The following is a 27,559-nucleotide window of genomic DNA, read 5'->3' as shown; positions in this document are numbered from 1 at the left end:
ACCTCTGACTCCAATTCGGTCAGGTTGCCTACAACATCCTTGCAGGCAGACACAAGGTCTTCCAAATGTTCCTGCAGACACTCAAGCTCCTGAAAAGCAACACACAAACATCTTAAAATCGTCAAATTAATTGCATTTTTTTCATCCTGGTGAAAATATATTGACTGTATGTTAATGTTACGAACACAACCCCCCCAAAATTCACTCTGTAGTGCCTCCAGGATTTATTTTTTTTAATTCCATGACACCAGTGTCATGAATTGACAAGAAGTTCAATCGTAAAATGACACAAAAAAAGTCTCAAAGAATTTGAACAGGAAGTTGACCATTTTGGTTTGAAGCAACCATGGATGAATTGCAAGGCTCATACTTTGACCAAAATCTATTATAAAATCATACAGTTTTCAAGGAATATATTGAAATTGAATGCAATTTTACAGGCTATTTTTTTCTGTCAACTTTGGTGTTGTACGGATGTCCACCGCTACAATCGATACTTTAATTTTGTTTTGCTTCTTCGATTAGGTGACAAGGTTCAACCCAAAATATCAAAAAATAAGCTCATACGGATCAAAATTCCTAGGTGTGAGCCAAGTGTGTTACTTAAAATTACTATGTTTCATACTGAGTCATTTGCCCTAAAAACTTGACTTAAATGGAGTAAATCACATATTATTCATGAGAAGAGCAGAGTTTGCAATAGAATTGACCAAGTATTTTTGTCAGCAACTGTTTTCTCATGAATTTGTCTGTTATGGGGGATTTTTGGAGTGCAAATTACATGTTTTTTTTTGTTATGTTTGTTTTTTAAAGAATATTCCACCAAGATAGCGGCATGGCTCCTTGTCACATTGCTACTGTGAAAAATCATCAGAGGTGCCATGGTAAATTATCCAAATTCATTTACTTTGTCCAAAAATGATCAATTTACTTAAAATAATGTAACTTTGTTCATCTATCAAAATGAGCTACAGAGGCAGGCACAACAATTAAATATGTTCTACAATGTACAATGAATCCGTGTATCCACTTGTTGCCATTCAGACTAAAGGCCCTGATAGACCAAAAAGACGCTGGCCAACAGCGACCGACGCTTACCCCCTATGACGTCCGGCCGGCTGTCGGCACGTCACGCTGGAGGAATACACCGCAATGACAGACAGCGACGCTGACCATTAAAGTACCTTCTGCGCATGCATAAGATGTAATACCCTTCCTTACCATTGGCGGCGGTAGTCACCATTTCTCATGGTTAGAAAACTCCAACCAGAAAGCTGTTGGCCGGGGGCAGATTATAAAAACGTAAACAATGCACTCAGCTCTATTCTTCGCTCACGATGAACTCCCACGCGAAGTAAACCATCACGTTCTTGACACGGTATTGTGAAATACTTACATTGTCAACCCTCGCTCTTGTACTTGTAAGAAGATTAAAGCAGAGGAGGCGTGCTCACTGTTTATCCGCATTTGTCACTTCTCGTTGGTGCTCCGCGCGCTGATTTGCTAGCTAACAGCCAATCAGAGTGAGCAAATGTCACGACTGGCGACGCCGATTCAACATGCGTAACCGCCTCCAAGACGCTTACAGACGGGTTACGACACTACACCAAACAGAAAGCCACGACGTTTCACTACCTCCGACGTCGGTTTGGTCTATCTGGGTCTTAAGGCATGGTTTGCTGCGAGTACATCAGGTTTGTGTTCAACTAAACAGGCTCAGATTTCACACCGAGTTAGTCAATTTGTAAGTAAATTGAGACAAGATCATCATTATATCAGTATATATACTTTTTATGACATTTTTGTTTGGTGGTGTGCTGTGATATTTTCTGCAGTGTTATTTAAAATACAGAGTGACACAAAAAATTTTGAATTTTTGAACGCATTCGTACAGGAGGACGCCATCTACAGGATGTGATTAAGAAAAAAAATCAAAATTCCATCATTGCATCTTAAATGGCATGTTTTAAGGTTTCAGTTACTGTGAATAAAATATTTTCTTCCATCACTCTTGGCTTTATTGGATTGTTCCCGTTTTTTTTTTGTGACACCCGAAATACCAGAGTCTGGCCCGGAGGCCAAATGCATCCCACGGTCAAATTTGATCACCCTCTGTCATAGAATCAATAACATCTGGTCCGTAGCCCCGTTGACGTTGATGCGTATAAAATACACTCTAAATGCAATTTCGCATTACACACAAGAGGGCAGCAACACTCTGTCCAGCTCCATAACCCTGTGTCACCCTTTCCCACAGTTTCTAAAATGGCGAATGAATAAAAAAGGGAAAGATGACAGTGAGGGCTGACAATTTAACACTAGGAGCACCAGGATTTTGCCACTACATGGAGTATGAGACCCGTCAATTTCACGTGATGCGCTCTGGTGCGCTCTAGCAATGACGTCATTGATGAATGATTATGATTATTACTCACTGCTCGAGTGTCTAATAAAGGTATTTTGTTCATTAAAATTCTGTTGTGAGTATAATTTAATGTAAATTATGTCATATAAATGAATGAGAAACAATTGGTGGAGCGCCATTGGCCCGTGCAGCTCTCGCGCTGTGTGCAGGTCAGCTGTTATTAAATATATTAGTTTGGTGCCAAAAAAAGGAGACCCAAAAAACTTTACTGCACTTCACTTCAAAGAAGAGGAAGTGAATCCTTAGTATGGCGCACAAAACAACTCCATCCCAATGGCACCCCAGAACTATTTTGGACGAATTATGTCAACAAGCACCACATAAGCTCATTATTTTATTTATTTCGAATGTCTGGCATGCAGTCTATTTTACAACACAAGACAAAGCTGCTTCTCCTCCTCCTCCTGTGTGTCAGTCGAGCAATTCAACCTCAGATTGGTCAGTATTTTGAAGCAGATGTAACGCCTCCTCTACTATATACGATTTTTTTTTTAATCGTTCATGGTGACCAGCAGCGTTTCTCAATGCAACCGCTGGTTGCTATAGAAAACTGCCGTTGGGATGCCGTAGTTAAAGGAGTAATGGAGTAACTATTTTTATATTGTTCAATACAATAAAATTTCACCATGGTAATGAAATATAGAGAATTAGGAAAAGTCAAGAGGCCAGGAGCATCTAATATCTATATACACACAGAGTAATAACACATCAAAGTTTGAAAACAGTCAAAATGTCTGCTCTCGTACTTCTAGTGTTAAGGAAAGGTGGAAATTGGACTATTTTTCACTGAAATACACAATTGTGTCTGCCTCATTTGCAAGGAGACTGTTATCTACTTCCCTGTTTTAAATCTAAAAGTTCATTGAACATTTATTTTCAACAATATGCTATGTTTCAAATTAACCCTGGCCTGTACTGGTAAATATGATATATATACTGTATATGTTAATTTAACATATTTCCCTGTCATAAAATTAAAATGTTAAGAGAACATTTAATTGCCAGTTTTTATTTATGTTTGCAATTTGCACTGGTGAATACTTTTACTTATTTCCTTGTTTTAAATCTAAAAGTTTAGTGAACATTTATTTGCCAGTGATATGTTATGCTTGAAATGGACCAAAAGACATGTTTAAGAATCTTGAAATTGAAATAATATTAATAGTCAAAAACAAAAGGCAGACTGGTTTTCTAAAATGTGCTTGGATTTATTGGTGTTGTCAAAAAAATAATGTCAGGCTATATTGGTCCCCCCCCCCGCATTTTCACCTTACCAAATCTGGCCCTCTTTGAAAAAAGTTTGGACACCCCTGCTGTATACAGTATGTCTTGGCTTAAGACAATTTGCGAACCACTGATCAAGCATGTAACTGTGTAGGCAATGAGAAACGAACAAACCAAATAAACCCTACTAAGTAGGCTTACAGAATTAAACATGCCTATGCTTCAACCTGCATCATCATCAGATTTAAACAGTCACTTGTCTGACCTGTCCAGTGTCGGTCTTCTCGCTACACCACTTGCCAAGGTCCGTCATGCAGCGCTTCTGCAGCTCAGGGTCCAGTTTCACATCCAACGCCCTCTGGTGGAGAATTCGCTGAACCTCCACTTTACAGTCTCGAGATAACTGCAGACACACAGAAGCACACCATCGTTTTAAGACACTGAGAGGAATACCCAATAACCAAAATAACGTGGACCAAGCTGCCTCAATATTATAACCATAATAAAAATCTTGTTAAAATAAAATTGTTCTGCCAGTGTCAATCCAAAATGAGAATAATTACTTTTGCAAAGGCATCATATTTGATAAAGACGATCATGATAATGTGCACCAAGCTGCCTCAATATTATGACCATAATAAACATCTTGTTTAAAGAAAATTGTTCTGCCAAGTGTCAATCCGAAATGAGAATAATTACTTTTGCAAAGGCATCATATTTGATACAGTGATTATTGAATTCCTCATTAGTGGTATTGAATATCATTATACTCTGAAAGTGGTCATAATGTTTTGGCTGAGTGGTGTTTAATAACCATAATGCCAACATGCCATCACATCATGGTTTTATTTTTTTTTGGGGGGGGGGGAGACTGGGCGGTGTAGTTTATCTATGAAATCTTAAAAGTCCTGAAAACAGTACCACAGATCATATTATCCAAAACAAATTAAAATGTCATTCCAACCCTAATTCACCATCATTAGTCCCATCCATTAATACCTTAATCACTCCCATCTTTTACCGGAATATTGATTGTCAGAGGTTGTTGACCACTTACCTGAAAGTCAGTGTTTACCTATTAAATTTAAAAACATGGAACAGTTTTGTTTTTTTTAATCACAGGAACAATTCCTTCAATACAGTGTCGAATTCAGATGAGAGTGTCTGGTGTGGTATCATACCCGACGGCCTTGCTCCTCAGTGCGGTAGGCATGGCGGTACAGGCAGGAGAAGACAGCGCCTGGCGGCATCAACTCACTGGTCTCATTCCAGCCATGCGTGTGACATAGTCGGGCAGCATCGCCTTGGCATTTCTTATACAATATAGGGTCCAATCTGGGAAAACAAGTAAGAGTGCATATCATTACTACTGTCACTAAATTTAACTTTGCAGTGTGGTATGTAAACAGACTATGCATGTAAAAATATCATATGAAGAGTAAAACTTCTACAATCCAAAAGGACCACAATGTCCATCTATAAAAAGATTGTCCACAGGGGTTAGTAACTCCACTTGAGAAAGAAATAAAGCTAGGAGAGGGACACGCCTCAGATGTCAGGGCAATTGGCTTGTTGATAAATCTTTTCAGTCAACACACTCACTTCCAGTCCCTTGATATAAAATACTGGAGCTCCAACAGTCGATGCTCACAGTCCTCCACCATCTTTTCTGTGTAAAGATGCTCCATCAGACAAGACAAGATCCTATACACACAGAATGAGGGGTTACTCGACCAAAAAAAAGGTTATTATTCATCTCAATGATATGACTGATCTTTCACATAGTTTGCGTGTGTGTTCTCACATTGGGTCGCCATTGCGGATATGTTTGCAGGCTGTCTGGATGACGGACTCACAGGCCTCATTGAGTGCTCGGTCGATCCTGTAGTCAGCGCCAGGGTCGGCTGACTGGATCAGTGTCTGAAGCTGCAGTGGAAGGACAGTTCATGGACAAATTAAAGGGCAACAGCTGGAAACGAAAGCACTGCAGACTACAAAATGGGATTTTGTTTTTAAACAAAAATTTGCTGTAGACAGAGCAAGAAAGCCAAGTGTAAAATAAACTACTGTGGTTGTTTCGTGTAATCTCTCCTATTGTTTACAGTTGAACTTTAAACGTTGGCACAAATTACTAACAAGCATTCCAAACTCAGTAGAGTTTGTTTTCAACACTGTCCAAATCTCATTTGGCACCATTTGGTGTGCATATTAGCAAAGTACAGCGGCATAACCTGACAACAAAGCTGCTTTTTTTCCATGAAAAAAACCCTGTAAACATTCCAACTACTACGACTTACAGCAGTCTGGCAAACGCCGTCGACTGAGGCGCTACGGTCGCCACGGCCGATCCTCATCAGGCAATGCAGAGTGCGGCCTTTGCGGTGAAGGCCGGAGCAGTGAGTCTCAATCTCTGCCCGGCAGTGCAGCACGATCTCTGGACTGAGAGAGAAGTCCTCCATCAGCATCCGCCGATAGTCCAGCATTTCACCCTGACACTCGCCAGTGACCGGGCGACCTACAGAGTACACAAAACAAAAATGAGGAAAAAAAACAACAAAGGAATGGATCATAACCTATCAACGGCATGCCTCATTCCATCAACACTTTTCAGCGAGGATTCAACATTTAAGACGCTTTTGGTGGAAATATGTGCTTCTTTGGCTGCTAATACTGGGTCATGTTGCAAAGAATATTAATAGCGTGTCCAGTCCATCAGCATACAGAACTGGGACAGTCAGATGGAAATCGTAAATGGCAGAGCTGGGCACTTTACCCTTTTTTGCCGGTCCGTCCTGTGTCCGGGACCTACGTACTCTTCCGTCCTCATCCCTCCATCCTTATTCATAAAAATGATCGTCCTCCGATCCCGTCCGTCCTCCTCCTTTTAAAGCGCTGAAATCCCCCCTCTCCCCCACATAAAGAAAAACGCGTCCGTGCACGGCATTATTTCAAGATCATAAGCTGGCTAATTTCCTATGCACATCCACTTACCGGATGGGACTATCATGAGTGGATTGAATTGCTTACGACTGTTTAACTAAGACAGCTTTGTAGCTGCCAGCAAAATGAAAAAGAGCACTCCAGTGTTGTGCAGACTTAGCAAGACAGTCTTGCTTTTTAAAAGAACCCAACACAACACGTCAGTCGGGACTTGACCCGGTTAAGGACGATTAGAGGGACAGACGAAAATCTACCTCCGTCCATGCTTAGTCCATCCTTTTTAAAAGAGTTCTCATCCTACGTCAGACCATCCACAAAATGGGCAACCGTCCGGGACGGACGGACGAACCCTTAGTCCCTGGGACGGAATGCCCAGCTCTGGTAAATGGACTGCACTTGTTTTTTGTTTTTTCAGCAAGTTACTGTCAGTTCATTCATCCAGTCACCCAATGTTCTGAATACGTTGCCACTGAAGGTCATTTCACCCTATCCATGTGTTGCAGTCATACAAATTTCAGCATAATCAATCAGTGTTATTTGAGGTTAACTACCATAAAGTGACACTTGGATGAGCTTAAAATTGGCACTTATATAATAGGTTTGCATGTAAAAATGACAGTACTAAAATGCCCACCTCAAAAGACTGTAGTGATTTAAGGACTTTTTTTGTGATCAGGTTTACGACAAATTACCCCACATCTTTTTGGGGTGTGGCTTATGTTTTCGGTCTCAGCTGTCCACGTCACGGGAGGGAGCCAAGCGTGGGAATATTGCTCGCTTTGTCAGTTCTGTTGTCTAAAACAGCGACCAATCGCCACCAAAATGCGAATGCACATTACTACTAGGGATGTGCGCGACTAGTCGTTTAACCGTCTAAGATTTATTAAACATTTTGTATTTTACTAGTCGGTTAAACGCGGCATTAAGTATCACGTATCTTGTTCCACACGCCTCTGCCTCGGCCTCTGTAAACATGCTGAGCACCAAGAGAGACAATTGCTCCCTTCCCCCCTAAAAAAAAAAAAAAATCCTACTTTTTTGTGTAAGCGTTCATATTACCGGTACACTAAAAATGCAACCTCTGTCTTGTCTGCTGTATGAACAAATGCGTCGTCAATGTGGCCTGCCTGCTAAAAAGAAGAGACGACGTCACAGCCCACGTGTTTGCTGAAGTAAATGTGGTCCAGCGTGTCGGGACATTCAAGCAATTAGGTAGCAGGTAGAAATAAATACAGTCTTTGGGGGAAATTGTGAGGCGACGCTTTCATATCTCATTTCATGGAGACATCACTAACGATGACATCACGTCATAACTGTGCGTAAAAAAATCAATCTATCTGAGCCGTGGCTGAATTACTACAATCGCCATAAATGTCCACTTTGTGCTTCACGTTTCAAGTGGAATTAAATTCAAGTAAAATATAAAGTCAATAGTGTTACTCAAAACAACTTTGCAGATTCGATTCCCCTGCTGCCAGCACTTTCCCTGCGCCTGCGCGGAGCGCATCTTGGGCTCGTCAATGTCGTATCCAGTATTTGCGACCTGGCCGATCAGACAGCAAATGCATTGGAAAAGATCGGATACGTATCCGATCTAGGACCACCTATGAAAGCGACCCAGGTTGCATTTGAAAAAATCGGAATTGAGCCGTTCAGACTGTCATAAAAAAATCAGATACGGGTCGCATATGGGCAAAAAAATCTGGCTGTTACGTTCCACGGCGTGTTGTAGGTCGAAAAACTGTGGCCATTCCTCATCCAAATAAATGTGCACGTCCACTCATTCCCACTTTAGTCTCTGTAAATATCCTGACTGGTGTTAAATGCCTCGCTCGTCCTAACCGTGATCAGCAAAGAAGCAGTTTTTTTTTTCTTTCAGCAAAAAAATCAGTGTGCGCTCGTCCCAGCATAAATCAGCATACTCACTTCCACATTTCCTCATTCTCATAAATCAGGCACAGAGAGGTTAATCTTTTTGATATTTTGAAGTGGTTATTAGTAAAGATGTCCACATAAATTTTGGTGCCAACTGATCGCCCGTTTTTGGACGTTATAAGCAATGAAAGTACAATGATTTCCAATGGAGTTTGGAATCGGATCCTCCAGTGACTCCGACCAGACAAGGATAGAACGGTAGGGGGCGCGGCCATTCTCCTCATTAACAAGAGGCGTTATTCATGGAGTCACTTATTTCCTAATTTCTCCCAAATGTATTGATAAAATTGAAAATGACAACTCTTTCCATTTTCCTGATCAAAAAATATATAAAATGAACTTGTTAGTGAAAACATGGCCATCCCGGCCCCACCGTCCCTTTAAGAAGTCACCTCGATGCACAGCGGCCTCTAGACACAGCAGCAGATAGGAGAGACGGGCCTCGCGGGCACGTGGCAGGTTGGTATCGAGGCTGCAGCGGTGCTTCCTCAGGTCAAGCTTACAGGCTTTAGCCAGAGAGTAACTGACCCTGTAGTCCTGAGAGATCAGCTTCTGTCGTGTTGTCAGAGCGTCTCTGCACTATAAGAAAGGAGAAAGGCAACATTTTTCTGTGAATTATAGTCCCAAAACACAACCAAGCAGTGAGGTGGATGTACCTTTTCTGACATGGCCTCTTCGAACTTGTGGTTGAACAGGCACTTGTAGACTTTTCCCTCTCCTGCCTGAGTCTAGAGTAAAGAGAATGAAAATGAGATCATAGAGCATACAGTAAAAAGACCATACCTGTTTTTCTTAAACAGAAAAATACTTTTAAGGACATTTTTAACTGAATTAATACGTTTATAACACCATCATATAATGCATTCAGCGTGCAGTGTTTCCTTCTTCCTTCCAACCTGACGTTTTCTAGTCCTTCCATCTAGTCCTATCCATCACAGTACTTCCATCCTTCCATTTGCTAGTGTTAACGTCGCAGGTGAGCTGCTGCCTATTCCGACTGACTGCGCGTGAGGCCGGCTACAATGAAAACTGGTCATTGGTCAATCGCAGGCATATATATACAGTAGAAAAGCGACCATTCACACTCACCTACAAAATCTTCAATTAACCTAAAGTGCATGTGGCCTGATTCAAACCGTGAACCTTTGTGTGAGGCAGTGCTCACTCTAACCACTTCTTATATCCATCCAGCCATCCATCCATTATCCATACTGCATATCACTGAAAAAAAAACTGCAACAATGCCACAACAGAGTTCTGCATGTTTGCATTCTAGAAATTGCCTTCAAAAATTAAAAAATAGACAACATTTCATTAACACTAGGAACCTTTCACAAGTGACATTGCAAAGTCCCTGCAAAGTGATTACAGCTCCATTTAATAATATATATCAAATAAGTAGGGATGTTCCGATCAGGGTTTTATGACACCGATGCCGATCGTGCATGAGTGAGATCGACCGATACCGATTCCGATCACATGGAATACCTGTATATTTTTCCATTTAGTTATGGTGACTGCTATTATGCAATATTATCTGAAAAAAAAGCAGCCATATTATTGCCGTAATTTTGACAAAAACCTATATATATTTTCAAAAGCATGAAAAAATACCAAACCATTGCAGGCAAAATACAACAATTACTCAGTCACAAAGATAACTGAAAAACTGAAAAAATTTACAAGCTTTTAGTTTTTAACAGATCAAAATAATCAGCAGTCTCAACAGACTTCATTATGCAAAAAGTCAAATAAATAACATGCCACCTAAATATTGCATGGTTCAGAATATAATCAAAGTAGAAAAAATAGTCACATGCAGGCTTCACTCGAATAAACGATTCAATGAGTTCCTAAATTGAAACGACTCAGGAACTTGGTTTCTTGTCTTGTGAAAAGACAAACTATCTTGTGCATTTGTCAATGAGATAAAAGTCACTGTTAATCTTTTTGTGAAATATAAAATGATATAGTGGGTCTGTTGCCCACAAGTGACCTACAATGCGTCCCCCTGTGGCAATAATGCCACTTATACTGCGCTGTGACAGTAACGCATCATGCACACAAGTTGCAGCGTGCATGCCATAAACCCCAAACTCGGTCGGCCATTTATTATCGGTCATAGCTTTCCGCATTATAGCTCAATACCACGTGTATTTTGTCTTTTGGAATACATATGCTTCGTTCGAACATTGTCATTAAAAGCAATAGGGGAGCGAAAAACTCCCTTGTTAGAACATCAACATCAACACAGGACTGACATCCAAGCTCCATGTTACACTTGTAAAACTTAAACAGGATAATAGGTCTTCTTTTAGGAAACTTCCGATGCGACAATACACTCTCTGGTGGAGCTACGTCTGTGAAGTATTTGCGTCCCGGTAGCACGTAGCTAGCGAGGCTCGAAGTGGGCGAGCAGACGGCGGAATCCGGTGTCTTCCACCACCGAGAATGGTTGGACATCAAGTCCGATAAATTTCATTATTTTCCTGGTTATTTGCGTTGCCTTTTTGCCTGTCGCGGTGATAAGGCTTTCAGTTGGTCAGCATGGGCTGCGTTACCTTCCGTTTCATTGTGGCTGCTGTGTCCGCCTTTACTTTATTCATTGCAGTGAGCCTCGTAAATTCACCACGTAATTTTTCACGAAAATCGGCCGATCATGATCGATGCCCGATTGATCGGAGCATCCCTACAAATAATATCTCCTTTGAGTATGGCCATATTTCTAACTGTATATCGGAGGGCTATTCCAGTTTGCCATGTCACCTCAACTGCCTCGTGCATATTTTATTGCATGTTATTTGAAATCAGTAGGGTTCTTTCTTTGACTCAATTCAATAACCCGTGAATGTTTGAATAAGACTGGTGGAAATTTATGGCTGTGAAGGTTCTGGAAAAATAAACACGTACTAATGTGACATTTGACCTCAGTTATGTATTTCTTGATTAAATCTTCCATTCCCATGTGAGTGAGTGAGTGAGTGAGTGAGTGAGTGAGTGAGTGAGTAATGTGTCAGGATATATGGATGGAAACGATTAATACTAATGATAATTATATGGATAATTCCAAAAAGTATGTCCTTACATTTTGGCAGAATCTCTCACGGTCGTCTCGACAGGAAAAGTAAAGATGTCGATCAAGGTGGAAGTCATCTGATGACAGTTCTGCAACCCGCAGGATAGCCCTCTGACACTCCTCTTTGATTGGACGAACTTGGTCTTGTTGCTCTGCCTCCCTCACAAGTGCCTTTTCTAGACAAGCGATGACTTCCCCTTGGCTGTGGATGTCCTGATGTGCAAAGGCAACAGCAGCAAATACAACAATCAAAACTAAAATCAAAGGAACCGTGGCTACATTGTGAACGTTTATGAGTCATTCACTTGAACAAAATGTCACCTTGTGTCCTATGTTGATGCTCCCGCAGCGTAGATTGTTGATGTCTTCTTTACATTTGTCCATGAAGCCACAGATTAGTCTGTAGTCACTGAAGATAATACTGGTCATCTTGGTGATGTACTGGTTGCATTGATACTCGCTGATGTTTCCACGGTGATCAACCAGACAAGATACGAGGTAGCCCCTCCCACGTTCCTCCTCATTACACTCCTTAAGCTATGGTTACAAAAGGAGAGAAGAAAAATTTAAGAGACTACGAGTTTAGAAAGATGTATGTACTGTACGTCTCACAGGCTAAAGGTATAAAAAACATCACTGCATTGAGCAATAATGCAATGGAAATACAGCACTTTTTTTAATTACAGTCATTTTTATCTGGTCAAGAGGGATTTGTGGCTTTTTTTTAATGTGAGGACAGAAGATGGTGACAAAGACCATCGAAATCCCTCCAGAGTGGGAAATGAACAGACATAAAGAATGCACTGTTCAATTTTACCACACAAGACACAACAATGCAACTAAATGAATTACCTCACTATGTTTTGTTATAGTATTGCAATTGTTTTCTAATTTAAACTTTATAAAGACTGACATCTGGCTGACTGGTGAAGCGCGGACAACAGCTTGGACTGGTCGGCAGTCAAACACAGAGCTCAGATAGAAACAGACAAACAAAATGCCTGCACGGAAGTGAGGCGAGTGAACCACTACACTATCAGTGACTGCCATAACCAATGTATTTGCAGAAACAGTATATAACATTGACGACCGCTTTGCTGAATACTGACCTCAGTGATAGTGCTCTTGCAAACCTCTATGGCCACCGACTCAAACTTTGGATCTGTGGTCAGATTTAATTTGTAGTTCCACAGGAGCTGATGAAGAGAGTTATTCAGTGTTAGACATTCAACACTCGTTATCTATTTTAAATGTAATAAAAATCATACATAACGCGCACCAGGTTATAAGGCGCATTATTGTTGTGAAGCATTGTATGTTAAATAGCAGAGCTGGGCAGTCTGTCCCAGGGGCAGAATGGCCCGGACGGACGCTCATTTTTGGGGTGGAGGGCACCCCAAAAATGACACGTTTTAAAAAAAAGCAAGGGTGGATTTTAGTCCGGTCCACTAATTGGCCCGCATGCGTGCAACGTGGTCACGAGGCAACCAAAGTTCATATCAACCTACTTGGTGATATGGGTAAAAGACAAAAATTGCCTCCGACACATCAAACGCACCACTAGTTAAGCCAACTGCGCAGGACATTTTAAAGACATAGAGTCTCGGTGTCATTTGTCCTGCTACACTTGAAGATTACATGCCATCTTCTTCATAACATGACAAAGGCTTTGCCTTTATATCGTAATGCGTATGTAAACGATCATTGTTTGTTGTGCAGTCCTCAGTCATGGTTTCATAAACTAGAATACATACGTGTCCAGAATTTTGCTCAGCACATTCATGGTGGAAGTGGGAACAAATCTAAATTAAACAGTAGTGTTTAGAATTGGGGCGGCACGGTGGTCGACTGGTTAGCACATCCGCCTCACAGTTCAGAGGTCATGGGTTCAATCCCGGCTCCGGCCTCCCTGTGTGTAGTTTGCATGTTCTCCCTGTGCCTGCGTGGGTTTCCTCCGGGTACTCCGGTTTCCTCCCACATTCCAAAAACATGCATGGTAAGTTGATTGGACTGTCTAAATTGCCCCTAGGTGTGATTGTGAGTGCGGATGTTTGTCTCTGTGTGCCCTGCGATTGGCTGGCAACCAATTCAAGGTGTCCCCTGCCTACTGCCCGAAGACAGCTGGGATAGGCTCCAGCACTCCCCGTGACCCTTGTGAGGATAAGCGGTATCGATAATGGATGGATGGATAATGTTAATTTCACAAACACTTTTTTACAGTGCAGGTATAATAAGCTCCTAGCTCACGGTTCTCCAAGCCTGGTCTCTTTTTTCCCTGTCCTGGTACTTGTAGCTGGCTGTGTCATATGTAGCCCAGTAAATATTTTGTTTTAGACTGATAATTTTTATGAATAAGGACAGAGGGACGAGGCTGGAAGGTGGACCCAGGTCGTGGATGGAGGGCGGAGGACGGACCGGCAAAAAAGGGTCAAGTGCCCAACTCTGTTAAATAGTATATTCTATTATCACTATTGTAACTTGCGCTCACACACCCACTAGATGAGGATGAGAATGACAATGTGAACGTATTAAGAAGGAAATTGAATAAAAGACAACTAATTGAAAAGCTGTCAGTCATCCATATATATGGCACACCGCATTACAAGGTGCACTGTCGATTTCTGACAAAATTAAGAATTTTAAGATCGCATATGGTCTGAAAAATAGGGTAATACACTTCCATTATTGGGACTTACTGCTTTACTGCTCTGAACAAGACATGGTATTGCAACAATCATAAGTACAATAAAGCACAAATGACGCTACAGTGTATATTTTAAATGTGCGAAATCCCATTGAGAAAAATATATGGTATGTAATTGAGCAAGGCTAATGTATTTGTAGCCACATTGTGAGTTTGCATGTTCTCCCCGGGCCTGCATGGGTCCTCCGGTTTCCTCCCACATTCCAAAAACATGCATGGTAGGTTAAATTATCATACTGAATTGTCCCTAGGTATGAATGTGAGTGCAAATATTTGTTTGTCTCTGTGTGCCCTGCAATTGGCTGGCAACCAATTCAGGGTGTACCCTGCCTATTGCCTCAAGACAGTTGGGATAGGCTCCAGCACGCCCTTGTGAGCATCAGCGGTTTGGACAATGGATGGATGGACGATACACAAATCAATCAAATGTTACAATCCATTCATCCATCAATCCATCCCCTTTTCTTCCACTTATCCGGGGTCCTGTCATGGGGGCAGCAGCTTTAGCAGAGAAGCCAGACTTCCCTCTCCCTTCTCACTTCGTCAGCTCTTCCAGGGGAATCCTGTGGCATTCTCAGGACAGCCAAGAGACATAGTCTCTTCAGCATGTCCTGAGGTGTTCCCTGGGTCCACTCCCAGTGGAACATGCACAGAACAGCTCACCAGGGAGTCAGCCAGGAGGGGCCATCCTAACCAGAAGCCCGAGCCACCTAGTCTGGCACCTCTAGACGCGGAGGAGCAGCGGCCTCACTCTGAGTCCCTCCCGGTTGATCGAGCTTCTCACCCTAAGGGAAAGCCCGGACACCCTATGGAGGAAACTCATTTCGGATGCTTGTATCCGGGATCTTGTTCTTTTGGTCACGACCCACAGCTTGTATCCATAGGTGAGGGAAGTAAGGCTGATTGACCGGTAACTTGAGAGCTTCGCCTTTCATCTTAATTCTCTTCACCACGTCAGAGTCCACATACAGATACCGATACAGAGTCCGGATCCCTGCAAACGCTGCACCGATCCGCCTGTCGACTGCCGCTCCATCCTGCCCTCACTCGTGAACAAGACCCCAAGGTACCTGAACTGCTGCACTTGGGGCGAGATCTCATCTGCGACATTAGGCACTCCACCCTTTTCCAACTGAGTACCATGGTCTCAGATTTGGAAATGCTGAATTTTATCCCAACTGCTTCGCTCTCATTTGCGAACCATATGGGCTTTCTAAAAAGATAAAACAATTTACAGGTCTGTACCTACCTTAAAACAAAAGATGAGGGCCTCTAAATATGGTCCATAATTTAATGAGCAATTCCTGGATCCCAAAAGTGGGTGTGGCACTCAAACTATAAGGGGGCATTGCCCAAAAACAGTTTGAGCTAGTAGGCTCAAACTTCAGTCAGATTCTTTCAATTGACATCATTAAAGGCCTCGACACACCAATCCAACGTCAGCCGTCGGAAAGTCAGTACAAGTCGGACCGGCATCTTCCCCCACCATCGGAGCCAACACACCACTGGGTGGTGATCGGTTGACAGCTCTGCCCCTCTCTTCACACGAGTGTCCAAGACGTGGCCACAAGTTCACCACGACAAGGGCGGCTCAAGGTGGGGTGCAAGCCATTCATAAGCTCAAAGATAGGAAGTCCTCCAATTATGACGCACGGACGTATGATGTTTCGACTTTATGTTGTTTATGGAAGTAGGTTTCCTGATTACTTTTTCCCTTCAAATCCTCCTGTTTTCTTACTGTCTTCTTCGGTCAGATGTAAGTTATTTTCTGATGAATTATTATTATTTTTATTATTATTTTGATAATGAGACCCTCTCTGCATGGAAGACCCTATAACAGCAAGTGGCAGGTGTGTCACCCAGAATAAAACACCACAGCAACACACGAAAAGCTATTTTGTGTGTTTGTGAGACAAATTCTAATTGCAGCAACACCCTTTCTACTTGTGCAATAAAATAGTCCAAATTGTTCAAATCCTAACCTTGGGGTGTCACTGAACTGAGGAGGTTTATTTGTTACTGAGACTATCGTTTGAAATTAACTGCTCCTACAGTAGAGCTGGCACGTGGAATGTGTATGCAGCAGTGGTGAGCCATGCGCTTTTCACCAAGAAAGGTTATTGTAAAAAAAGAACAACGGATTACACAAAGTTCACAAAAACAACCCCTGCCAAGACAATACAGACAAAACGTTCCTTGTACAAGGTAATAATAAATTGTGTTTATGTACTTACATGGTTGCAATCAGGAGCCATTTCAGTTTCCTGCAGACACACAAAAGCAGAACACTGTGTAACCATCTGTATGAAAAAACACCTCAGTGGCAGTGACAGTGACACACATTTAAATGTACATTTTCAATAAAAACATTGCATTTGGTACAGCTAGTTGACAATGCACCAAATACCAAACCTTGAAGGTGTCTTTAATCCAACATATGTGTTTTGTAAATTATGTCCCCATTTAGAACATAATGCAAGGTACGCAAACAGAGAACGCAACTTATGAATCATATCACTGGTCAACAGCATAATTTAATCACAGTTGGCTTTATGAGTCCCTAAATGTATTTCTGACACTGATCTCAAAGGTAAAGAAAAATAATTCTAGCACATCAGGTTTGAATGATAAATAAAGTTCATTTACTGTATTAATAACACTTAGAGATACATCTTGTCTCCTCTTGATTTTCCTTTTTAAAGTGAGCGCAAAGACTGGGCTTTATTTTGCAACAATGAAAGATACATTTTGTCAAGGTGCGGTGTCCTTGTCTAAACCAGTAGGAAATGCCTCACTTTTTACTTCCTGGTTGGCTCCTATTTCAGCACTTCCAGATATGGGCATGCTGTTGTGCGGATGATAAAGACCTTGTCGAACACAGCGATGGAACATATTAGCATTCGGCAAGCGAGGTACCGGCTATGTGCATCTTATGCGTGCACTTTGACACAAATCAGATCGAGGTAAAAAACATTGAATAGTGTTGCCTACCAAGTAGAGGCGGGCGATATATATCGTTCTCGATATCATCGTCAATCTTGCCTACACGATGTGTAATTCTACATTATCGAGTATTAATACTGCCTCGAAGCGAGTCAGCCGACGGCCGCAAAGTTGGAGGAAATGCTGAAAAATCAGTGTGCATTGACGGCAGAGGAGGAGGAAGTGATAATCATTCGCCGAATCAGAGGGCAGGGTCCGGTCACGTGACTCTGTTCGCACTACAGCGGAGCTGTTTCCTCCTCATTTCATGGAGGAGCGTTTAGCGGGGAATTATAGCGAGGCGCAAGTCCACGTTGTCCGTCGTCTGTAAATGGTTTGGAGTTGACAAGACTGACGTCGGTGGGAATAACATTGTTAGATGTGCCAAAACGGTCACCATGAAGAGCAATTCTGTTGCACCACGAGCCATATGGATTACGAGGAAAACTTGGCGACCGCGCAAGCACGTTAAACAAAAGGTTAAACACACACATCCAGAAAACAGTCTCCGAGTTGAACCAACAAATATAAACGCACGCACCCACCCACCTACGCACACTCAGTACTTAAGTGAGCAAGGCAAACGTGACATCCTGGATGATCGGTTAACATTGAGTTTACACGCTTTTAGTCCGCATCATTCATAACTAGCCTGTATTCCCCAGACATGTTGCACAAACTACGACGGTTTATTAGTGTGACGCCAGAATACACCCAAACATGAATAAAGTCTCAAGTCTACATATCACAGTGATGAATGAGTGGGAAAATGCACTTTTCTGTAAATTGCAGTTTTGTTATTCAACTTTATTCTGAAAATGTGGGCCAATGTATGAGAAATGGGTGTTGTCATGACGACGTCTTTTTTTCTCTCTCGCTGGGTGACACTATGTCACACGTCACATATCAAATACATTTTTTACTCATTCTGATAGCTGTAGTTAACACCTTTTTCTCATTCTGATTCCTCTAGTAGTTGGCAGTGGTACACCAGTACTTACTGCAGCTCAAAATGTCACATCATTATGGAATAACAGCACAGACATTTAAATGACATAAATATTCCCAAAAATCTATGTAAGTCTATACATAATTTTTTGTTTTTTATTGTTAAATAAGATAAGATAAGATAAGAATGCCTTTATTGATCCCACAGTGGGGAAATATTGTCATAGAATATCATTATGTTTTGCAGAAGCGGTATTTAGCAATTTAAAAGAGATGTTGTTCACAAACGCTGTCTGTCCACAATTGGTCTGTGAAGCAAGTGCAGATTTAAAATATTTTTTGTAGAATATCGTCAAATTATCGTTATAGAGTTTTTGGAATAATATTGAGATATTTTTTTATTTTGCCCATATCGCCCATCCCTACTTCCAAGTAGTGTTGCACGGGATACCGGTAGCAGTACTGTACCGTGATTTTTCAGTGTAAAAAACAGATCAATATCATTTTTTTTAAACACTGGTATTTAAAAAACCAAAAACAAAACACACAGCTCACCAACTCTGTCTTAAAAGCAAATATATATAAGCGAAACGGCGCCTGTCTACCGACATGTGAGAAGTGACTTTATGTGGCACGTCTCCCTCTGCATGTGGAGAGGAAGATGGCCTCAAGCAGTGATTGAAGCGCCCGTTGCCCCAGCGCTCGCTGCCCCTCCACTCCTCATTTAAAAGCATGACGCACTGTCATATGGAACTTTTTTGCTTACATGGCCGAAAGCCATGGCAATCCGACCAGCATAACAAAAAGCGTCTGTAAGGCTTTTTTTTAAACTACCGTAGCTCGAGGTGGGAACACTTCCAATCTGGCCAAGCATCCAGAGTTATACCACCAGTTATACCACCAGTTTTAAGAGCTACAGGTTGTGATGCATTTCTAACACTTCCCTCAAAAATAAGTCGTGTGTGAATTATTTTGTTCACAATTTTTATAATTTGATGATATACATCTGGGAGCGGACTAGAGAAGAATAGACACACAAGTATGCACCATATGAGGAAAGGGTACCCAAGGGGAGCTCATTAACGCTGGGGGGAATGACAGCCCACGGCCACAGGGAGTGCCACCATCACAGAGACCCCCGGGGAGCCGGGGGGACCCCACACCTAGTGTAGAGGCCCTCGGTCACCTGGACCTAAGGAGCGAGCCCCTGCGATGACACCGGACCCCCGCGGGATGGGCAGCCACCCCCCCCCCCCAACGCGGAGGCCCCCCATGAGGAAACACTGGAGCTAAAAGCTAACAACAACAGAAAACAAAAAAACTAAAAGACAAAGCGGTAATATAATCTAAGAACTAAAATCTGTAAAATATAGTAAAAATAGTCCCCCAATCAAAAGAAAAGGTAAGTTACTCAAAATTATTGAAAAGCCAAACTAAAAAGGTAGGTCTTGAGCTTCCTCTTAAAAATATCAAGTCTCTGCGGACCTGACGTCCTCTGGCAGGCTATTCCAAAGTTGAGGACCAAAATGGCTGAATGCAGCCTCGCCATGCGTTTTGGTCCTCACTCTAGGAATCATTAAAAGGCCGGCGCCAGAGGACCTCATGTTCCTCGAGGGTTGGTATGATAAAAGCAAATCAGATAAATAAGCTGGGCCAAGTCCATTAATGCATTTATAAACTAATAAAAATACCTTAAAATCAATCCTGAAACACATGGGGAGCCAATGCAGCAATTTTAAAACTGGTGTAATGTGCTCCTGCCCTCTAGTTCTCGTCAGCACCCGAGTGGCTGAATTCTGCAGTAGTTATAAAGAAGAGATATTCTTTTTGGGGAGGCCAGAGAGCAGGGCATTACAATAATCCAAACGACAGGAAATAAAAGCATGTATCAGCACTTCCGTGTTAGCCTGAGAGAGAAACGGGCGGATTCTGTCCTAATTGAGGTGTAGGAAATTATCTGCCATCCATGATTTAATATCTAAAATGCAATTTCAAAGGGTATTAATGGGTCCTGTGTCATCAGGAGACACGGCAATTTACAGCTGTGTGTCCTCAGCATAGCTGTGGAAGCTGACGCCGTGTCTCCTGATGACATCCTCAAGGGGATGCATATAAAGATTAAAAAGTATTGGGCCTAAAATTGAACCTTGGGGAACCCCACATTTAATTTCATGGGTTCTGAACATGTACAAGTATCCATACTTACAAAGAAAGATTGGTGTGTGAGATAGGAATAAAACCAGTTAAACACAGTACCAGAGATGCCCGCTAGGTTTTTAAAGGGAAAGTCAACGCAAAGAGCAGTTGTGATGTCATTTTCAGTCAACAGAAGACAAAATGGACGCCCCCAGAGATAGTTAAAACACGAGTGCATTTTGCTGCTTAACTTATATTCCACAAACACAAAATTAATCAGAATGCCATGTTTCAACTAGTGGGCTGCTGGGAACATATTCTTGAAAAAAATATGTTTGGGTTGACTTCCGCTCTGAGTCTATTTAATAAAGTTTGGTGATCTACTGTATCAAAAGCAGCGCTTAGATCCAGTAGCACCAAGACTTTTTCACGTCTGCAGTGCACCTAATATCATTTAAAACTCTTAAAAGAGCAGTCTACGTACTGTTATTCATCCTAAAACTAGATTGATACTTCTCTAAAATATTATTTGTGTTTAAAAACTGATTTAAGTGGAGAAACACCATTTTTTCTAAAATATTACTTAAAAATGGTAAGTTGGATACAGGTCTGTAATTCTTAAAAATGCTGGGGTCAAAGTTGCTCTTCTTCAGAAGGGGCTTCACCACCGCCGTTTTAAAGGTGGTGGGGAAGACACCCGTCTGGAGAGAGCAATTGACTATATTTAAAAATTTGTTCCTCAAAGAATCCATAAAATGTCTTAAAGAGAAATGTGGGAATTGGATCCAAAAGGCAGGTTGTTGGATTTACCTGGGAGAAAACTCGACCAAGTGTCCTTGCATCAACCAGGGCAAAACTTTCCAGTGTTTCCTCTTGGAAATATGATTGTCCAGGTTTATTGAAACTTGTGTTGTGACGGGCTAAAAGACTGGATCTTATGTCATCGATTTTACTTCTTAAGTGGTCTGCAAAGTCCTCACAGAGAGCGTCTGTTGGTCTCTGTGGGGACTTGTTAAAATCAGAGAGAGTTCAAAAGTGGAAAAGAGAAATCTGGGGTTGTTTTTATTAACTGTAATGAGGTTTGAAAAGTTCTTGCCCGTTTGACTGTTTTATTGTAGGATTTAAGTTGTTCACATAATATTTCGTACTGTACTTTACTTTTTCCCCACCTCCTCTCTGCACTTCTGGATTTTTTTTTTGATGTTCTGATTGCATTATTTCTCCACGGGGTACAGTCTTTGTTTTTGTCGTTTTTATTAAAAGTGCCTTGTCTAATGATGATTTCAAATTCTGGTTAAAATTGTCAACAATAAGATCACAGGGTGCAGGTAAAATGTCGGCAGGAGTGCTCTTTAAAATCTCGATAAAATTTTCAGCCACCTCAGAAGATAGGTAGCGTTTCCTCACTGTTCTCACCGGGGCTACCAGATGGTCACTGGGGCGACCTTGCAGTTCAGACTGCAGTCGCATTGCAAAAAATCCGATACGTATACGATCTAGGACCACATAGGAAAGTGGCCCAGGTCGCATTTGAAAAAAATCTGAATAGAGTGATTCAGACTCAGAAAAAAAAAAAAAAAAACAGATACAGGTCACATATGGGCAAAAAAAATCCAATCTGGGTCACGTTTGCCTGCGGTGTGAACCTATCCTATGTGTCAGGGTTGTGGAATAGATGACCCAAATGCAGAGAGGCAGGAGAAGCAGGGCGCACTGACCAAAACCATTTATTAACAAAAAACAGCATTAACAAAGTCCTGAAAAATCCAAAACTCAAAATAACAAAGAAACATCAGGCATCCCTCGATTTAAAACCGCCCGTGGAAGCCCCCGATGCTCAGTCCTTGCACCTTGATATGCGTTTAAGACACTGATTTATGTACTGTATAAGCCCGTGGTTTTAGACAATCGAGACGCTCCTTAATATGGCGGCGTGACAACAACTCCGGGTCGGGTTCAGTGTTTTGAGGAGCAAGGAGCTTGCAACGTTGCAATTAAGAGACATGAGATGAGCCTTTTTCTGAAGACCGAGTGCATTAGGATTATGCAGTAGTCGTAAACTAATAAATTAATTGTAACACATCGCATTTATCGTACAATAACGCTAACGCCATTTCAGCTACAGGAAAAATGATTTGTTGGATTACTATTACTCCATTAATGGAAAAAAATACGGAGTTACCTAATGCCATTAGTTTAAATGACATTATTACCAACAACATTGCACTTATGTGGTCTCTGCATATCATAGATTTCCACCTATCACGGCTGGGTCTGGAAAGTATCCCACGAGAATGGGGGAAGTTCACTGTCTATTAGGGCTGCCGCAAACGATTATTTTGCTAGTCGACTAATCACTAATAGTAGTCGCGATTAGTCGAGCAAGCTGCTGCTCTTATAATAAGCATCATTCGCTTACAGCTTAAATTCTTTAGGTACAAACTAATCATGAAGACAAGATGATAGTACATTCAACTTGTATTAAACTTTCCAACGTAAGCCATCATTCCTGACATGTTTATAAATAAAGGAGCGACTTAAATTGATGACGATACTCTGGCCTTAAAATTTTTAGCTGTAATTTGTTAGTGCGTTTTAAAATTCAACCAAAACTATACACTATGCAGAGTTGCACTATTACAGTGAAATTACCTATGAATACAAAAAGAAGTACTTTTATACATATTTCACTCTTCTTGGGCACCAAGACTTTTTATTTTAACAGAAGGTAATGAAATCAGAGGAGTTAATTGGGCAAATGCTCTGTGCTAAAGAAAATTTAAATAAACACTTGTATTTGTTTTTAATTTTGTGTTAATTCAAACTTTATCAATAAGGTTTTGTTATTCTTTTCACTAGTATGCATAATTTAAAAGTAGTAAATTGATCTACACAATCAAAATGGGGTATGCACCTGTAGCAAAAAAAGGAAGACCTTTTTTTTTTCACTATAACATAGTATATCACAACAAACGTAATTATGGATTTTATTGTTATGTGATGCCGATGAGTGGCACATATGTCGTTTTTGTGTTGAGTGCTGATATTTCCAAGTTCATGAACGCATCACGCGAGTGAGAGAAAGAGAGAGAGAGAGAGAGATGTCCACCAAAGGAATCTACGCACAGAGTTTTGGTTGTTAATCAACGCGAGTTTACTGAATAATGGCTGATTAATCCATAGAAGATGCTACGACGTGTTAGCGTACCAAATAGGAACGTTACATCAAACACACCATTTGGTGAAATGCGGCGTAACTTTCGGACTCTGTTGCCAACACGAATCAGCCCTTACAGTGTAAGCCTTACACTACTTTACCCACAATGCTTCTCTTTACATTACCCGGATTACCACCACTGCGCATGTGCGTTGCAGATAGGAAAACAGCCAGCGGGAGAAGAGCGAGACGCGGCAGTCTCGAAATAAAAAAAAAGATAAATAAATAAATATATAAATAAATGACGCGTCGACGATTACAATTAATTGTCGACGATTTTGATCGCCGACGTCGTCGTGATTAGTCGACTAATTGTGCAGCCCTACTGTCCATGTAAAATAACAAGGGCATGTTAACTATTTCAAAGCTGCTCTACACAGCTTCATGAGATGCCAATCTGCATGCTAATCCTGAAGCAAAATGGGATTGACCCCAAACAGGAAGTTCCTATGGGCTATGGAAAAATTCTTCCTTGCTAATCAGTGGTGCCGCTTCTCTGACATCAGAATCGAGGCCTCAAGCCATCATAAATACAATCTTAAATTCTTTAATGTGACCTCTTGCTGCTTTGCAAGGTTTTCTGTGTGAGTGTGTATCTTTCTCTCCAGAGAGGAGGCAGATTTATAAGAGCCACTTTCCTCTTCTGGAGGCCACAGCTGTTACAAAGCTGAAGCAATGCAATTATCTCAGAAAAGGGGCCAGAGGAAGAGCAGGAGTGTGTGTGCGTGTGTGCATGCGTGTGCGCGCGCGCATGTGTGTGTTGGACCGTTAGCATGGTGGTGAACAGCATAGTGCTGAGGTACCAGAGATACGAACACACATTAGGTTAATCAGCACACATGCATACAGTAACAGAAATGTGTGAAAACTCATATTTACACTTTTTAGTATCTTATGCTACATAAATGAGGTTGCTTATAGTGTGTTGCAAATACAGTCAGGCCATTAATATTGGGACACCGACACAATTCTCAACTTTTTGACTCTAAACACCACCACAGTGGATCTGAAATGAAACAAACAAGGAACTGTTCCATTGCATTTATTGCTGATGGTCACATGCTGACAAAAGCAACAGGATGAATTCTGAAATCTTTCAGGCAAAATGATCTGCTCACATTCAGCCTTATGCTGCAGAACCTATTGATTGGCATTGCACAGTGCCTTATTGGAGAGGGACAATGACCCGAAGCATACCGCAAAAGCAAGCAAATAGTTTTTAAACCAAACAAGTGAAATGTTATGCAAGGGCCAAATCAATCACCTGACCTGAATCCGATTGAGCATGCATTTCACTTGCCGAAGGGAAAAATGTCTCACGACGCGTTCCAGGCTTCCGATTGTAATTGAATGCAAAGGATTTACAACCAAGTACTTGAGATGATTTTATTGTTATTTTTGTAATGTCTTAATATTTTGTTTCTCTTTCTGCCATGCTTTTAATGTTTTATGTAAAGCACTTTGAATTGTCTTGTACATGAAATGTGCTATACAAATAAACTTGCCTTGCCTAGAAAGTGAAAGATTGATTTATGATTTTTAATTTGTTCCATTATTTTTGGTCCCTTTAAAAGTGGAACGTATACATGCAAACTGTTGTATTTCCTACGCCGTTTACCTGGTTTGAACACAAAACCCCTCAAATTAAAGCTGGAAGTCTGCAGTTAAAGCACATTATGCCCGTTCGAGTCAAATCCATTGTGGTGTTGTTTAGTGCCAAAGAGATGAGATTTGTATCGATGGCCCAATATTCATGGACCTGAATGTACTGTACAAAAAGCAAATAGTATAAGAAAAGCGTATAAAGCATATTGGAGTTTGACATCTCTTGCTCCTAGTATGCCCCTACAGCTGTAAAGTGTAATTTTCTCAATGACAAACTACTATAGCAGTAGAGACACATTTGCATACGGAAAGAAGCAAAAGAAGATATGGCTGTCCAGACTGGATCCCCCAAATCACACAGTAGCTACTGCACTGTTTCAATAAAAATATCAATATTTGATTTTAGAAAATTAAATGAGTCTATGTCACCCTATTATTTCTGCCAACATACAAGAGGCCTTACAATGAATAAGTTGAGCTCCCTTAACAATTATACTTCTTAATACTATTTAAAATAAAACAACACATGGAACTTGTTTTTTAAATGAGCTGAGCTTTTCACCATGTCTGACCTGCTACGTTTTGTTAATGATTGGCTTAAGTGTCTGCTGAGCTCATCCTTATGCTCATTGTGCTGTAAACAGTGTTGCCACATTCATCTTGAAAAAGTAACTTAGTGACTTACATAAAAGAGCCCACAAAAAATGCCACACGTGCTTTTGGGTAAGTAAGTGTGTGACTACCTATCATTCTTTTAGAGCAAATCGACTGAGGATCCATCTTTGTCCATGAATGTGGAAAAGAGACAACAGTGAACTGATCTGTCACCAATTTTCATCAATGTTATCAGCAAGCTCCTGCCTTAGAGAGCAATCATATAGAGATGTTATAAGACATTACAGGGCAACTTCACCTCCCTTTCTGTCAGACCTGATAGTAGCCCACTTGAAGTTGACAAACACAATAAAATGTTGTAAAAACATTCCTCCATTTCTATACTGCATCACAGGACTATATGCAACTCCACTCATAACTGTGAGTTGGATGTGCAAACCGCCTGTGTTGTACAAGCAACAAATGAAATACATTTTGCCATCACTTCGATAAATGCACAGTGCAAGGCTCCTCGGGTCCTGTATGAAAATTCACTTTGGAGTGTGTATCTATGATTTACTTTGCATTACGAACCAGTGTAGGGTAAGGATGTGCACTGGATGTATGTGTTTTGAAAGCCCACTTGAAAAAAAATAACACTAAGAGTCAGTGGGTGGAGATAACGGGAGATAAGAGGTAACAACCTCAAAATACAGTGTGCCATGGGCTTGAGTAAATGAATTTGCATCTCCTATTAACGTACATGAAGTATGAACATGTGAACCGACACAAAACAATCCATCAGTCCACTAATGCAGCTTCACCTCCACTTCAATGTTGTCCAGCTGACAGCCGTGGCTCAAAAGCACCGCGACAGAGCCAGCGTAGTCAGCACACCAAACGGCGGCGCCGCTTACCTCTCTGCGGTCCTGTAAACACTCCAGCACCGACAGGTTATTGGCCCAGGTGTGTTTGGGGCAGAGCCGGGTAAGGTCGTCTCTACAGGCCTCCTCCTCGGACAGCTTCCAACCGGTCGCCCTTCGAGGCTGTGAGGCCCCGGCCCCGGCGGCGGCAGCGGCGGCGGCGGCAGCGATAGCGGCGGCGGGGGCAGCAGGTGCATCCTTGGCTTGTGGCTCAGCGGCTCTGAGGACGACCGGGTTGTTCGGAGCCTCGGCGGGGCCGCTGGCAGCCTTGAGTGCGAAAACGGAGCCGAAGCCACCGAGACACACGTATGATGACAGTAGTAGCAGCAGCGGAGAGCGACTGAACGTCGCCATCTTCACACCACCGTAAAGCTAGCTCTGTGAGAAGAAGAAGAATTTACACTACTTCCGGTCAGTTAGTTCACAATAAAGTATGCAGCTGAGCCAGGGATCACGAGTTGCCCGCAGGCCCGTTCTAAAGATAGATCACCAGTTAAGGGACATTGTGATTTCCCAGGAATGCTGTAGGAGTGATCATTTGAAAATGTTAACATCAGCAGCGATTTATAGGGGAAAAAAGGTTGCATATTATTAATATTGAACTGTTTCCCAATGATTGTGAGAAATCATTAACATGGTTTTCTTCAGGTCAATGAATATAATTAACAACATCCCATTATTACTACCCTTACTTTTTAAAAATCTAATGTCCGTTCGTTTGGACTGAAGAAAAATGTAAAAAGAAAAAGCAAATATCTGAAGCACTCAAGCAAGTACTATCTTGGCGAGAGGCTAGTAAATTAACGAGAGACTGATAAACAAGATATTAGTAGCGGTCATAAAGCAATAT

The 27,559-nt window shown here is 41.5% G+C and overlaps 1 protein-coding gene across 1 annotated transcript in view; it reads right to left on the bottom strand.

Moving 5' to 3' along the window:
• The window catches only part of LOC147150467 (Golgi apparatus protein 1-like), a 37,072-nt gene extending 9,949 nt beyond the window's left edge, over positions 1 to 27,123 (bottom strand). The window contains exons 1-13 of the mRNA XM_086025897.1: positions 26,704 to 27,123; positions 16,539 to 16,568; positions 12,710 to 12,796; positions 11,922 to 12,137; positions 11,610 to 11,813; positions 9,181 to 9,252; positions 8,917 to 9,103; positions 5,947 to 6,164; positions 5,454 to 5,575; positions 5,252 to 5,353; positions 4,831 to 4,984; positions 3,915 to 4,052; positions 3 to 89 (exon numbers count right to left, since the gene is read on the bottom strand). Of these exons, the coding sequence (XP_085882023.1) occupies positions 3 to 89; positions 3,915 to 4,052; positions 4,831 to 4,984; positions 5,252 to 5,353; positions 5,454 to 5,575; positions 5,947 to 6,164; positions 8,917 to 9,103; positions 9,181 to 9,252; positions 11,610 to 11,813; positions 11,922 to 12,137; positions 12,710 to 12,796; positions 16,539 to 16,568; positions 26,704 to 27,063 (1,977 nt within the window). The 5' untranslated portion in view covers positions 27,064 to 27,123. The remainder of the gene's footprint in view (positions 1 to 2; positions 90 to 3,914; positions 4,053 to 4,830; positions 4,985 to 5,251; positions 5,354 to 5,453; positions 5,576 to 5,946; positions 6,165 to 8,916; positions 9,104 to 9,180; positions 9,253 to 11,609; positions 11,814 to 11,921; positions 12,138 to 12,709; positions 12,797 to 16,538; positions 16,569 to 26,703) is intronic.
• Positions 27,124 to 27,559: the final 436 nt, after the last annotated feature.

The sequence above is a fragment of the Filicampus tigris genome, chromosome 3 (genome assembly GCF_054856515.1).
Source record: "Filicampus tigris isolate MCC_2025a chromosome 3, RoL_Ftig_1.0, whole genome shotgun sequence".
Taxonomy (NCBI): domain Eukaryota; kingdom Metazoa; phylum Chordata; class Actinopteri; order Syngnathiformes; family Syngnathidae; genus Filicampus; species Filicampus tigris.
Note: the sequence above shows the minus strand (reverse complement) of the source record. Positions and strands in the feature narration are given on the sequence as shown.